The sequence below is a fragment of the Eschrichtius robustus genome, chromosome 8 (genome assembly GCF_028021215.1).
Source record: "Eschrichtius robustus isolate mEscRob2 chromosome 8, mEscRob2.pri, whole genome shotgun sequence".
NCBI classification, from domain to species: Eukaryota; Metazoa; Chordata; class Mammalia; order Artiodactyla; family Eschrichtiidae; genus Eschrichtius; species Eschrichtius robustus.
Window position 1 is genome coordinate 61,305,009 of NC_090831.1, and position 16,825 is coordinate 61,321,833.

At 33.7% G+C, this 16,825-nt stretch overlaps 1 protein-coding gene across 1 annotated transcript in view; it reads left to right on the plus strand.

The window, feature by feature from the left end:
- Positions 1-16,825, plus strand: part of AGMO (alkylglycerol monooxygenase) — a 384,717-nt gene that overhangs the window by 211,064 nt on the left and 156,828 nt on the right. Inside the window, exon 12 of the mRNA XM_068549962.1 lies at positions 12,632-12,714. Within this exon, the coding sequence (XP_068406063.1) occupies positions 12,632-12,714 (83 nt within the window). The remainder of the gene's footprint in view (positions 1-12,631; positions 12,715-16,825) is intronic.

The window sequence follows — 16,825 nt, forward strand, 5'->3', positions numbered from 1 at the left end:
GATAAAAACAAAGGTATTTTTCAATATTTGCTTTGTTTCACAGATTTATTCATATTATATTCTTCCAAAAAGAATTTACAATAGTTCAAAGTGGTACATAAATTATAGTAAAGTAACTAAGTTGGAAGTAGGTGAAATTGAAAATAGGATGACAGAAGAATGAAAAATCAGTATCTGACTTTGTTACCAAGGAAGTATGTACCTCATGAAAGAACCTCACTGAGTCAGGAATGTTGAGGCCTCACATAGCAGCAATGTATGAGTAATGTTTATGCTCTAAAGAAACGGGGAAAGGGGCCTTCCATTTCTAGCAAAATGGTGGGTTAGATACACCTACTTCTTTTTAAGGCATATCAAACACCTAAAATTGCTGGACAAAATGTAATTTTAAAGAAAACCCTTTAAATACACTGCATAGATGAGTAGGCAAAAAATTGAGGTACTCCTTAGAGGCTAAAAATGTTGAGAAAATGCAAATCCAATGAGGTGCTCTTCCTGACAGCTATCCCAGGCACTGAGAAATCTCTGTTGATCAAGACCTTAAGGGACCCGAAACAAAACTGAGAGCCTACGTGGGTGGAAAGTCAGTTAAAGAACTTCAAGTAAAACAACTGAAAACAAAAGAAATACTCTCAACAAGGGGAGGGGGAGGAGGATGAGAAAAAGAAACGTAAAAAGGAAACTTACCCATACTGGACTTGGCTTTGAGGAGGCAGAAAAAAGTCTTCCCTGAGAATTTTTGACTACAAACCACCTCTCACTCAGATGTGGATCCAGGATTTACACTAACCATTGATTTATAAACCTAAACTAAGTGTGTAGTCTCAGATTAGGACTCATGTTTAAAAGACCCATGTTCAAATCATGCTTAGAGCAATCCCCTCAAACTCAGGTCTCAGCATAGTCCTCCAGGTAATGTCTCAATGATGATGAACTGAGAGATAAAAATCACAGAAACACACTAGGAGAAAGCCACTATGACAAAGCATTAACAGAAACAACAAGCGACAGAATTATACCCTCAAAAACAACAGATTTTGAAAATAAAATCAATTAAAAGATAAATTAAGTAAATTTAATATATTTGAAGAAGCAAAAGTTGAAATTAAAAAGAAATTAGAAATTATGGAAAATCAAGAAACAATGATGAAACACATTTAGAAATAATCAAATTAGACTTCTAGAACACAAAAATATAATGGACATAAGGAAGTCAATGACTTCATTGGCAGTTTAAAGACAACTAAAGAGAGAATTAGTGCATTAAAAGAGCAAAATAAGTATCCATTATACAGTGCGAACAGACAATGATATTAAAAAACATAACAGAAGTTATCTTTAGACATAAAAAATAGTGTGAAAAAGTCTAAGATAATGCAAGAATCCAGAGAAAATGCAGATGAATACAAATAGGATTAGTGGGCAGTGAATTCAAGAAAGATAAATTACCTTTTTCAAAGATCAAGTAAGTGCTGTTGACAGATATCAGCCTGTCCATGAAAGCTCCATAATAGAAGTTAATAAATGATATACACAGAAAAATTAGTCTATTATAAGTTTTTTTAAAATAATTTTAATACATAAAGCCTATGGAATTATATTTCATAATTAGATACCATTGTAATAATCACAGTATATTCTATTGGAACAATTCCAAGTATTCCATATGACTCACACAGTGAGTTCTATAAATAAGTCTACTCGAAATAGGTCACTGAGTGTATTAAGAAGGACTCTTTGGTTGTATATGACAGAAATTCAGCTTAGAGTGAATTTATTAACTCGTATAACTGAAGAGTCTGGGGTTTTTCTTCTTTAGACAGTGCTGGATCCAGTGAGTCAAGTAACTTCATCAGGAATCTTCTCATTCTTTTCTGCAGTTATGCATTTCTCAAAGCAGATTCTCCTACAAGCTCTCAACCTTCATGGTAGCAAGATGGTTACCAGCAGCTCTAGCTTTAGATACTTCCACACAAGGAACTCCAGAAGTGAAAGTTCCAAGCTGGAGTCTGATGTTATGGGTGGGTTCATCTGGGTATCACCGAACCCATCAATGTGATCAGGCCTGGATCACAGACCATTTAATCTATCAATGGGAGGACAGGGCCAGTGATAGGAAGGCTTGAAAGACATATTGAGATGATAGTTTATAGAAAAAAGGAAATAGACTCAAGTAGGCAAAAATAACAAATGTTAGATCTATGTGAATCCTTCTCACTCCTAAATACTATGTGATTTCAACTTGTTTTCCAAAAATATTCTTTTAACACTTATAAATGTATAGTAACATAATAAACCTTCCTGTAGGGTATCATTTTAAAGTATCTATGATATGAGTGTCCATTAGATATCTTCTGTTCTAAGAAACAGATTATCCAATTAAATGTGGCTTAAGTATAACTGAAAATTCAGAGGTCAGTATTTCCAGGATTGATTAGTTCAGCACTTCAAACATGTAGAGTTTCCAAAAAGGCTTCTCTACAGTTCTCTGGGCTTTCATCATCATAATTACAGCAACTCAAGGCATCATGTCCTCACACTGTGACCAAAGGCAGCAAGTTCAGTTCTCCTAGAGCATCTTGTAAATCTCACTTAAGAAGGAGGGGAAAAATGTCCCAGAGTATTTCCCAGCAAATGTCCTTTCATGTCTCATTGTTCAGGACTGATTCACATGCCCACACAGAAACAATAACACTAGTTCATGAATTAACCATGAATGAATTATACCAAACATAATTCATGCCCTGGGGATAAAGGGTTCACTTTGCCTCTGAGTACATCCCTTTCTTATACCTGGACAAAATCAGCATAGTATTAGTATAGAAGATACAGGGGATATTTTCTGGTTGGGCAAATAGCAGTGTATGTCACAATGTGTCCTACTAAATAAAATAGGTTTACAAGATGTTTACAGAGACTATTGGATAATATATTGAAGAAAGCCATTTCAATTTTAAACATCATTTGAAGACTTTAACGATTGGTATTGTCCATATGTATTTGTGTTTTTAGCATTTAAAATTAATAACCCCAAATTGCTACACATAGTGACTCCAATTTTGGACACTAGACAAGTTCACGTGTGCTCTCTGCCCACGTACAATGTTTTTTTTTAAAACTACAGAAAAACTCGTTCCTGATTATAGGAGAAAACAGTGATTTAAATTCTGGTTTCCATTTTGTGGACTGAAAAAAAGAAATAGGATATGATGTGACCAGAAATGCTTTGAAAACGTCATGGAAGAATATATAATGGCTTATTATTTGCTGGTTCATACATGTACTACAACTAATGTAACCAATTCCAAATTGTAGCAGGTTCATTTGCCTTTAGCTTCAAAAGAGACAAAATTTGAACCCAAGAATTGCTTTCAGGAGCAAAGCTTTCTTAAAAGCAGCATGGATTACATCACTCTTAGCAGTGCACAAGCAGATGTCAGACTACCATAATGGTTAGACTTATTAATTGCTTAACCTAAGGTCTCATAATCATGTCTTCAAGTATTACATAATTAACCCATCACTGATTACTTTGTTAAACTACTTTATTTTAATTTGTTCACATAAGTTATGATTAAAATATGCCTGCGTTAATAGAGTTTAGATAATTGAATAACACCAGAAGAAAAGCTACATCATCTACATCTAAATATCTAACTCTTGATATACTGATCAATACTGAGTACAGTTTGCATTATTGAATTTTTTTTAGCTGTACTAAATACAGTCTCAAAATAAATTAACCTAATTCATAAAAATGAAAATTTACCCATTTTGATTTTGAAATAGAGGCCTTAATATTAAGCTCACCAAGAGAATTTGAAGGTCTAGGCATGTGTGAGTGCTTCTTGGGTTAAAATGTAGCCAGACAGGGTGTATGTTAAAATATGTAACTCATAGAATGGTTTTCACAAGATTTTTCCACTGTCGTAAAAAAAACTATATGAGAAACTCATGTAGATATGTCGACAAAAAGAAATATCAAGTGATGAAATCCTTTTCAAATTGAAATTAGAGTTGGAGACAGCTTCATCCCTGACACAAATTAATTTTGAAAAGTGCATTTGCTTGTTTCCCACACATGTTTTTCTTTGCTAAAAACATGCTGTGCAACTAGGAAAAAAGGTTGCTTATTTGCAAAATTCTATAGTGCCTTTCTAGTCTCAGGGATGTTTAAAAGCATCTGAAGACATTAAAATCCAACAGCAATATTTTTTTTACAGATTCACTGTAGCCAATAATCACATAGAAAAGTTGTGGCTGACGTGTAATTGTGGACCCTGCTGTAGTCCCACAGCCTTTTCTGTTTATGCGTATACCAGAGTAGATAAATACTTACTTGTTTAATGTGTGCAAGTTCTGTATAAATAACTTTGGGAGTCAAAATAGCAATTTGATGGCCACCAAGAAGGTGGAAAATGCACACTTCTTTCTTACTGAAACTTGCAGTGTATACATTTAAATATATAGTGTTTCATTTAGTGATATGACCCACAGTCTTTTATGTTGATTTTAGTTTAATAATGCTTGGGAAATCAATTCCTCAGCTGCCAGGGTCCACCTCATGGGGTGATATCATGAATACGGGTTTGAAATGGAAATATGGACGCACTAGCATGTTTCCAAAGTAAAACTGTAAAGGCAATGCTATCCTTTTCAATAATAGACACACTCAAAACAGTTTGAATATTTAACAGGGTCTTATAATAGAATGTATAATAAAGTTACTGTAGATATGTCTAACCCAGATTATTTGGTGATATATTTCAATATGAGGCATCTGAGAATATCCAATATAAATTTGGAAACAGGTTTTTAGAGTCTTAAATTCCCCTGGTTGCTGTACTCTGTAAAACATTATGGGCACTAAAATTTTGTAACCAGTGCTTTCATATTGACACGTTTTAACAGACCCTTAGAAAAAAATCAGTATATTTAGTGGTACTGTCATAACAGAGAGTGTCGCTTGCACAAATTAGATCTAACTTAGGTCCTACATGAAACCTCTCAAGTCAATATTCAGCACATACTGTTTTCTTCCAGTGCAGCCCACTGGGATTTAATTTAATTTCCTAAAGTTCTTAGGTGGTAACTGAAGTAATATGAAAAAAGAAATGTGAGCTAAATTGAGCATCAATTATAATTTAAATCCATGAAATGAATGTAATAAATGTGTATTAGTAAAGGAAGGATATTAACCAAAGCTACCTGTCTAATAAGCATAGACTTTGGGAACTTAGAAAAGTGATCATTGTGAATTCCTGTGAAAAATCTATTTTTGTCCACTATATTGAAATATAATAAAGTGGGAAATTGAGCATTTAAAAATGCCTTTTGCATCAAATAATGAAATATTAACTGTGAAATTAAATATATCTTCATACTATTAGTACTGTCTCAAAATTTGTTTAGCATCGGGCAGCTCTTTTAAAAGCTGTCATATAATAAATACAACCAACCATGAACTGCTTATAATTTGAATTAAGATCTCATTTTGACTTATTAGAAATATGTAAAAATTAGATACTTTAATTCAGCTTTGGAAACTCAAATCTCAATGCACAGTTTTTTCTTTAATATTCTTATTGGAGTGTAATTGTTTTGCAATGTTGTGTTAGTTTCTGTTGTACAGCAAAGTGAATCAGCTATAAGTATACATATATTCCCATATCCCCTCCCTCTGGAGCCTCCCTCCCACCCTCCCTATCCCACCCCTCTAGGTCATCACAAAGCATCAAGCTGATCTCGCTGTGCTATGTGGCTGCTTCCCACTAGCTATCTATTTTACATTTGGTAGTGTATATATGTCCATGCTACTCTCCCACTTTGTCCTAGCTTCCCCTTCCCCCCTGTGTCCTCAAGTCCATTCTCTACATCTGCGTCTTTATTCTTCCCCTGCCACTAGGTTCATCAGTACCAAATTTTTAGTTTCCATATATGTGCATTAGCATACGGTATTTGTTTTTCTCTTTCTGACTTACTTCACTCTGTGAAGACTCTAGGTCCATCCACCTCATTACAAATAACTCAATTTCATTCCTTTTTATGGCTGAGTAATATTCCATTGTATATATGTCAATGAACAGATTTTGAGCATCTTATTTCTTTATTAAAAGTCATTCTCACGAAAAAGCAGTTTGTCTCTCTGAGACTGTCTTTTAAAGTCCCTTTTATCTTTTGTATTCTGGGATATAACTGAAAGGTGTATAGCTTATATTTCTAGTTGTTTCTTAGTGAAAAAATAAAAGTATCCTATAAAGAGTACAGAGAAAGTTGGTATACTGAGTTCAGTGAGATGTTGAGACAAATACTGGTAATTTAGAGATGCTCCAATGACCCCTGAAATAGTTCTACTGACACTCCAAGGATGATGTTATGTCAACATGTATATCTTCTTAAGCAAATGTCATAAGACCTTTCATTGCTGTTGTTTCTCAGTCTTGCACTCATAGCTACCCGATACTGAGGCAAGACCCTTCAGTGTTCTCTACCCAATGCCCAGTGAATCATGAGGCTGTCCATTCTGGCTGATGGGAACTGGTACTCTAGCTGGCCCTGTTGTGAGCTCTGGGCATTGCAAGCTATAGTCCTTTTCTAACCTTTGATAGTCTCCTCACATGCATGAGCTGATATACGAGACTTGATGGGCACCCCCTGCAGATGAATAGAGTTCTGTCTATGCAGCTCTCTCCTCTTTGGTACTCTCTTCCAAACAATAGCCTCCTTGGCTTCTCCCAAATCCCAGCTCCATCTCCTCAAATCAGGGAGTCTACCAGGCCCCTCTGAGTTCCCTCTGTGCAGCAGCATAGAAACTCTCTCAAGGTAGTAACCTGGAGCAATAGTGAGGGGTCATGTCATTTGTATCCCGTTTCCCTGGGATCACTGACCTTTGTTGCCTGGTGTCCAGGGTCTTGAAAACAATTGTTTCAGATATGTTGTTTTGCTTTGTTTTGTTTTGTTTTCAAGTGGGAGGGAAAATCAGTCCTTGTTTCTCTATTTAGTTGGGTGCACATTCATTATTAACAGAGTGGAATCATAGCTTGAAATATGACTACAACATAACTATTCTTCAAGTTACGTTACTTAAAGTTTTTAAAATAAAATTTTTTGCTTTTATTTCTTACACATTTTTGTAGAAACTCACTATTCCATACCAATTCAGTGCTTCTGAACTATATATTTGTTATACATTTTAGGCAATATATTTTCACCTTTGATTATTTAGTTTGCTTCTTGTTTGAAATTATAGAAAATGTTCATTCTAATCATATTATGTATGCTTCAACAGTAACCAAACGTTCTGAAAATATTGAAAAAAACAATATAGTCAATATTGATATATATATTTTTAAAAACAGGATCTTATTTCATATAGATTCTTGAGATCCATATAGAATTACAAATTGCTTGATGATATCACCTTGAGTTCTGTTCCTGTGCCTATGTTGTAATACTGGGAAGCATCTTCAAGACTTAGGTTTCAGCTCAAGGTATCTAAAAGGAGCCATCAGAGTCACGGGCATGATGAGGTAGCAGAGCAAGTGTGCCCCAAACCAAATTTTCTGCCTTCACATCAGAGGTTACAGACATTTAAGTATTAGGAAATTTTCGACCTTATTTTACAGATGTTTGGGAAGATGAACATTTTGAGTCAAAATAATGACTTTAGTAGATCTTTTCAGAAACTCCTAAAAATGCACAACCCTGATATAATAAAATCAAGACATTTTCATTTCTAAATCCTTAGAATAAGACTATGGAAAATATTATCAAATTACCTCTGACAATACACAAAGTTCTTAAAAAAAGAATGTATATAGACGCTTACTATTATTTTAGGACATAGTGTATGGGGCTGATATTTCCCTTTGTGAGATTTGTCGGGTGGGAAAACATGAAAGGTAATTATGTTGATCACCAGAATTTTTCTGTGGAATAGTAAGAGGGTGATATCCCCATTGAAGAAGAAAAAGGCTTTCTTCTTTATATACCCTATGTGGGCAAAGGAAGGACTCTCACACCTTCATTAATTGTTTAAGCAACATTGCATCAAACACGTAATTGTAATTTTTGAGTTCCTATGTAGTTAACGTTGCCTCATGAGTATTTTTTCTCATCTACTTAAAGTTGCAGGGATGTTTGCTTTTTTCAAGCATAAAAATCTGCACAGCAATTCCTGCACTGAGAAACCTATAGAAATAAGAGCTACCAAACTGCTTGGGATTTGAAAGACAATTTTAAAGGAGGAAAATTAATTCCTTGCTTCATAAGCTTTTTTTTTTTAAATGGGAATTATTTATTTATTTATTTATTTTATTTCTGGCTGTGTTGGGTCTTCGTTTCTGTGCGAGGGCTTTCTCTAGTTGTGGCAAGTGGGGGTCACTCTTCATCGCGGTGCACGGGCCTCTCACTATCGCGGCCTCTCTTGTTGCGGAGCACAGGCTTCAGACGCGCAGGCTCAGTAATTGTGGCTCACGGGCCCAGTTGCTCTGCGGCATGTGGGATATTCCCAGACCAGGGCTCGAACCCGTGTCCCCTGCATTGGCAGGCAGATTCTCAACCACTGCGCCACCAGGGAAGCCCCCATAAGCTTTTTATAGTTATGGACTTTCTCATTTTTTGTGATGAAGACATAATATATTCAAAGCCTAATTTAGAATAATTCCATTTTAGCACTTTAGGACAGCAATATCTTACATGAAAGATATACTAGCAGTGAATGGTGTAAAATGGTAGTAAACCCAAAGAAAAATGAAATTGTAGTGTTATAAAAAATTAACAAGCTTCATGTCATTTCACATCTTGTTTAAAACACAGGAGGCTAAGTATTTACAGTGGTCAAAGTCTATAAAGTCTATTCTATTTTTCCCTCCTTTTTGCTCTAGTGTAGCTGGCCTATGGTCCTACCAGCGGGATTAAAGTAGTGTGATTTTTAGGCAGGGATTTTGTCTTTCTTGCTCACTCTCTTAAACTCCTATTTACCACAGTTCCTAGCAAATGCTCAATACATATCCATGGAATGAATGTGTAGAAATCAGAGAAGATCAACTGATTAGCCTATCAAAGGATACAATATGGAAAAAAGAGTTTCATAGGAAAATGGACTCTCTAAGGGAAGCATGTGTTCAATATTGGATTTCTTCTTCTGGTAATCTTAGCTTCCTTTAAACTCAAACAGTTTTAGGACAGTTTTGTTCTTTAAGAAATTAAACATAGAAATATTAAAGTATTTAATGTTTTAAATATTTAACACAAGCATTTAGTATATTAATATTGAATTATTAAATAATTATAATTTTAATTTTAAGGACTAAAATATTGCTATTAAATTAAATATTAATGTTGTAATATTAAATTATTTATTAAGCCAATTAGAATTATATGAAAGGTATGAATAATAAAAACAAATGTAAAATAATTCAATCATTCGGTCAGTCATTCAAAAACCATATTAGCTACTGACTATGTGCTAGGCAGTGTTCTAGGCACTTGGGATATAATAGTGAATAAAAAGATAAAACCTCTCTTAGGGAGTGAGAGAAGACAGACAACAAACAGCTAGAGAATGAACAAACAAACAAATGTATAAGTGTATGGGCGTGATAAGTTGTAAGGAGGAAAATACAACAGAATAAGGTTATAGAGCATTGTGGAGAAGTACTATTTTATACAGGATGAACAAGGACATGCAGTAGTTACCTGAATGAAATGAAGGAATAAACCATAAGGATCACTGTGGGAAGTCATTTCAAGCCTAAGAGACAGTAGATGAAACAGATTTGAGTGGGAAGGATGTTTGTCATATTCAAGGAAGAGCAAAATTTCTGATGTAGCATAAGAATGAAAGACAGAAATGATTCAGGAATTATATGATAATAGGGGATATGTTGTGTAGAGGCCAGAGTGAGGACTCTGAGCTTTATTCTTACTGAGATTTCAAGCTCCTGGGGGATTTAGAATATAAGAATGATATAATATGACTTAGTTTTAAAGAGATAGCTCTGGCTACATACCAGGGGAGGGAAGCCAGGTTAGGTGGACACACAATTTAGAATCAGAGAGACCAGTTAGGAGGGTATTTTAATATAGTAGAGATAATGTTGGGGGTGAAACATGGTATTTTTTCTGTGTGCTGTTTGTAGCAAATATCTTTATTCTGGATGTATTTCAAATATAGTGCTGATGTATTAGAAGTAGATAGTGAGAGAAAGAGTCAAGGATGAGTTATGGGTTTTTGGCTTGAGCAGATGAAAAACTGTGGGTGCCATCCCTAAAACGAAGAGAAGTGGGGAGCGTGTGGTGTGGAGAAGGAAATCAAATACAGGGTTTTAGGCAGGCTAAGTTTCAGATGTGTCATAGCCAAGTAGAAGCTTCACTAGGCAGCCAGATAGCTGTATTAAGTTGGTTTTCACTCAGACACCATTAGCCAGGAAGCAATTTGTGGAGAGAGTTCTTTATTCTTTTTTGGTCCAGGGATCATAAATTCCCTAAGCAAAACAAAAAATATATTTTGTCCTGTCTCTGAATTTCCTGATATTTGAAAGAGCTAATAAACCTTTTACTTGTGCTTCCTTAACTTATTGTAATTAATTAAGATTAGCCTAAGAGCCATTTAGAAAATTAGTATAGGCTGACTATAATAACAATGATAATCATCATATCACTAACTGACTTCTTACTTTATGCCAAGCACTCTTCTAAGTACTTTATTATAGTCTTTGCCAAACTCATATTTTATTTCAGATGTACTGAACACATAAGAGAGACTTAGAAATGCTGAACAATTTGACTGGTTACATGGCTAATAGGTTCAAATAATTTCAAATGCTGCATTCTTATAGAGTATTTAAAATCATGCTATAGGTTTGGGGCACAAATCATTTCTCCCTTCCTTATGAATTTTTCCCTAAGAGATCAAAAAGAAGCAATAATGGTGTAAGAAGCATTTTTCTTTAGAGACAAAATAGTTCCCCTAAGCAAACATTAATCTACTCAAGCACACCTAGTTACTTCTACCACCAAGAAAATATTTTTCTGGTGTGTTTTTTGTTTTGTTTTGTTTTTTGTTTTTGTTTTTCTGCTTTACTGTCCCAAAGCAGCCACCGTGGAATTCCACATACCCAAATAGTACTCTCCTGCTCTCCACTCAAACGTTCTGGAGTTCACTGAACTCCCCATCCTATATCTGATATCCAGCACTGTCTCCATATTCCTAAACATTCTGACACTTTTTATTCGGTTTTTTGACCACTCAAAAATACTCTTCTACTAAACTATTGCCCCGGAGGGTTAAAGCCCCTTGGCAATTCTGGGTGCCATTGTAGGCATTTAGAAAGTAACTAGGGAGGTGTTAAAAGTTGGCCATGAGAGACAGCGCTGATTTAGAAGATGATATGGAACTGAGATATTGGATGTGAGCAGCAATTGCAATTGGTAACTTTTGTTTGTAACTTTGGACAGATGCTACTTAGTTGTAGGTATGTATATTAGTTAATAATGACTTGAAATTACCTCTAGTTATTTCAGGAAGAAGAAAAAAGAGAGCGTTTAATCACTATTTTAGCCAACATAAAACAACCTTTGGTGTTCTCATAAAGGTGAAACATAAATACCATGAGTGATAAGGGAAATCGTCCATTAGCTGTGCATCCAACTCCTTGCTTTTAGTGATCCACTCTCAGTCTGAAGTGGTAACCATCTGGCCCTAACATGAGCTATGTAACTTCAGTATAGATCTCTGCTTCTGCCTCCTTTAAGTTTGTTGCTCATATGTGTTCTACCATTGTCACACTTAAGGGTCAGGTAGGTCTGTTTTTGAATTTCAGAGGCATCATTTACTTCTGTGCGATGATGGAAAAGTTACTTCATCTTTTGATTCCAGCTTTGTTTTTTCATATATGAAGCATATATGATGATACCTACTCTGCAAGTTTGTTGGGAATATGAAAAGAATTAGCATGTGTGAAACACATAGCATGGAAGCTATAAAATAGTAGATGCTCAATAAACATCATTATTAAATTTTTACATGTAAGCAAAATGCATAATTAATTTATAATTATAACAGAGAAATATGTGGTTTTTGTTACTAATTCAAAAAAGGACCCTTGACATGTACAGAGGAACATACAGATTTCATCAAATAAGAATGTGAGTGGATGTGTGTAATTTCTTTCATGTATGTGTTTGCACTCATAAACACATTCTCCTTTAAATATTTTCTTTATTAAAGACACTTTTGGGTTTGAAACCACGAAGAATTGGTGATATTAAAAATAACCATTGAAATGTGGTACTTATTCATAAAAATGTAAGTGATTTCTCCATATGTGGAGGCGTGTTTCAAAGAATGACAAAAGCCAAAACTTTAAAGGAGAATTATTAGAAAGAACACTTTAAGCAAAATATCATTAGAATTGTCTAATTCATTCTCCAGGCGTCCAACAAGATAACTAAACGACATTAGGAAAACCAAAATGTTCTCTGCATATTCAGCCTTCTTGGAAAATGTCAGTAACAAATGGTATAACATAAAATAAAACTGAGTCTGTTATTCTTGTCAGCTTTAAATTCTGATGCTCCTTTGGATGACTCACCTAAAGATCCATTGGTCTCTGTGATTGTTTGACAGGCACTATCACAGGTCACTCTCCTTCTGAGGGCTTGCTTCATTATCCTGACCTTGACCTCCATTGGATTTCTTCTGGATCAAAGGTAAGAAGTGAAATTCTTCTATTTTTGTAACTTTATAATGTGGTTTTAAAAATATATGTGGAAGTTTGAAATTCAGCAAACATTTGTTATTAAAAAAATAAAGTTGAAACTACAAATTCACACCTTCATTTTAAATGAGACAGAGTAGTGGTTTGTCTGTTTTTAAATCAAAGGTCCATTTTAAATCTAAGCCCTTTAAATGAAACTTAGGTTTTTCAAGTATATTAAGAAAACTTATAAAATATAATGATTAAGTCAGCAAAACATAGAGTATAACTCTGAGTAGTTAATAAAATCTAAAAATTATTTATTTTTCCTTTGCTATTGAACAGTTCATAATCTACACCTAAGTGTATGTATAGTTGTCTCTCGGTATCGGCAAGAGATTGGTTCCAGGACCTAGCCCCGCCCACCCCCATACCAAAATCTGCAGATGCTCAAGTCCCTTATGTAAAATGCCATAGTATTTGCACAGAACCTATGCACATGCTCCCGTAAATTTAAATCATCTATCTAGATTATTTATAATACCTAATGCAATGTATGTGCTATGTAAATAGTTGTAAATACAATATAAATGCTATGTAAATAGTTGCTGGCAGTGGGAAATTCAAGTTTTACTTTTTGGAACTTTCTGGAATTCTTTAAAAATATTTTTTCATCTGCAGTTGGTTGAATCTGAGTTGCAGAACCCATGAATATGGAGGGCCAACTGCATATTTAAAGTTTATGGCCTTTACCCTCACACAGCATAGTATTTAATGATTCCAGTTTTAAATACTACTCTGGCCAGAAAATACATTCACTTGAACAATTTTAAATTGCTTTTATGGCTGAAGGTATATAGCAAAATACCCACTTGTTATTGCTTAGTATTTATCAATCATTAAAATTAATACTAATACCAATACTTATGTACTTAATATGTGCCACAGAATGCTTAATTATTTCTTGCAACACTTTAAGATAAGAATTACTATGAACTCCATTTGACAGGTTATGAAAGTCAGACAGAAGAACAGTAAGAGATAGAACAGAACACAAACCCAAGCAATATGACTCCAGAATTCACATATTATAGAATTTACATATAACTGTGAAAAATGGCAAAAAAGCTCAGTCATTCTTGAAATCTTATCATCGTTGTAGTGTAATTGTTTTTCAAGTAGGTAACCAATAGCCAGATTACTTTCAGGAAATTTTAAATGTAAAAGTCCAGTAAACATGCATTTAATCTATATTGAATATCATGTCACTTTCCTAAGAAATGCTTAATAGCTGCTCTGGAATATCAGTAGATTCTGAAGTTTCATCAAGATCCAGGTCCAAATGGTTAATGGAACTGTGTACAATATGCCTTCGCTATAAACATTTGGTAGAGTGATGCGGCTGGCACACTTCACATAGTCATGTGTAAACGGTGTATAGAGTTTTAAACTTATTTCCTTCTATAGTTTAAAAATTGTGTTTATTTTATCATTTAACTTGTTTGGCTTTCCATCCATCCCTACTTTTCTATACTAGAAATAAAATACATACTAAGCCATAAGAAGAGAAAATGAAAAACTGAGTCACAAGATAATCTGAAATAATTACCCAGATCCAAAGAATCAGGATCACATTTTAAAGATCACAATTCTGTTGGTTCCATATACGTAGTAAAATTATCAGTCAGCCAATAACAATAGCATAGTTTTACGTTTTTAATGAAGATTTTGTTGTTTCCATGGATACAAATAAATAGGCCAAATAAGCAAGCTATTGATTTTATCACAATATATCCTATGATACATTAAGTTATTCTTATTGTATATATTTATATAAAGTCTCCCCTGCCTCTGGCCTTATTGATATTTTTAAAGTGCTGAAAGAAAATTACTGCTAACCTGTAATTCTATATCCAGCAAAAATGTAGGTGAAGTAAAAACTATTTAATCAAATTTCTATAGCAAGCTTCACATTTGATAGTGAAATGTTGAAAATTTTCCTTTGAAACTGAGAAGCAGTTAGATATACTCGTTATTTAACACTGGGCTGGAAACTGTCAGTGGAGAAAGGAAAGAGAAAGAAAGAAAAGCCATAAGGATTTGAAAGGAATTAATAAATTAATTAGAAAATTAATTTATGTTAATTAATCTAAAATCTAATTAGTGAATTAATTAGAAAATCTAAGGAATCTATAGGGGATTTATTCAAATTAATGGATGAATTTCAGAAAAGTTTTAAAGAAATCATCATCAACTATATTTTTATGTACTAGGAAATGTAAAACTTTATGCAATAGCATCAAATATATCAAATACCAAGAAAAACCAATCCTAAAAAAATGAGTGCAAAATCTCTAAACTACACTATAGAACTATTGAAATACTGTGAAAAATAAAGAATTTTTAAAATTGGAGAGATAACTATATTCATAAATTAGAATCCTCAATATTGTAAAGATTACAATTTCAGCAATTGATTTACATATTCAGTGCGATTTGAATTAAAATTATAAAAGGTCTCTTCTTTGTGGAATTTGACAAAGAAGGCTCTTTCTAAAATACATGTATATGAAAATGCAAAGGCCCAATAATAGCCAGCACAATCTTGAGATTTTTTTACAATGGCAGGAGTTGAGCTACTGGCTATCAAGATTTATTATAAAGCTACAGTAATTAGACATGTTTTATTGGCACAAAGATTAGAACAGAGAACCTAGAAACAGATCTATGCATATATATGGACTTGATTTGTGACAAAGGTGTCCCTGCAGAGCTACGGGAAAAATGCTATCTTTTCAATAAATGGTCTTAGAAAAACTGGATTTCCACATAGGAATAAGAAAAATAAACTTGACAAATATTTCACACCATAAAAAATTAATTCTGGGGTCAGGGGATTGCAGATTTAAAAGTGAGAGGAAAGCCAGTACAGATTCTAGCAGATAGTATAGTAACATATCTCTATAACCTTGGAGTAGGTAAAAATATTAAATGGTCCACAGAAATCCCTAATCACATAGATAAAATTGATGAATTAGTTTAGAATAATATTACGGAAGTCAGTTCTTCAAAAATTAACCCTTATTAAGACAGTACAAAAGTAAAATTTTCAGGTAGGAGGTGGTATTTGCCAATTTTTATAAGCAACAAAGACCTTGTATCACAAATGGCTAAAATCAAAAGAATTGACAATACCACCTGTTGGAACGCTCACACCCTAAAGGAGGCAGTTTATATTGTGATACCTAATTTGCAAAACTGTTTGAGAATTTTACTAAATTTGAATATATGTGTGTGTGTATATTTATATATATATATACACATACCCTATAACCCAGCCATTCAATTCCAGATATATACTAACAATGCACCAAAAAATCACGTGAAAGAGTGTTCAGAAAGCATTGTTCCTAATAAACAAATGTGGCCAACAATCCAAATGTCCTTCACAAGGTGAATGGATGCATGAATATTCGTCTGTTCACACAATGGAATAATGCACGAGTGAAGAATGAGCTACTGCTGCATGCAGAATCGTAGATGTATCTCACTAACAACACTGATTGAAAGATGCTAAATACAAAAAGGTGCACACAATATAATTTCATTTACAAAAAGTAAAAAAAAAGATAAGAGTAAAGAACAGTTTTTAGAAATTTATGCTAAAGCAATAAACATATAAGTAAAAGAGAGCAAGAAATGGTATGATTACCATAAATGATAAACTAACAGGTTGTGATTCTTTTTGCAACAGAGGGAGGGTGGAAGTATGGAGGAGGTGAGATGTCTTTGGGGGGGCTACTATTGAGTGGTGGTTATATGGTTGTTTATTTGTTGAAAATCATTGAGCTGCATATTTCTGTTTTGTGTACTTCTCCCCATGTATGTTTCATTTCACAATATAAAGTTAAACAGTAAACGATAAAACAGAATTAATAAAAATAAATGTGTTTTAAATTAGAAATTTTATTTTCTGTTTTATCACTGAAAATTACCCAAATATCAATTTAAAAAATAATAGTTTACAGTAATGAAATAAGATTATTTTACAAGGGAAAAATTTTCTTAATTTTTTTTTCACATACACAAAAATCACATTACTTGGATGCAAATGAATCATGAAC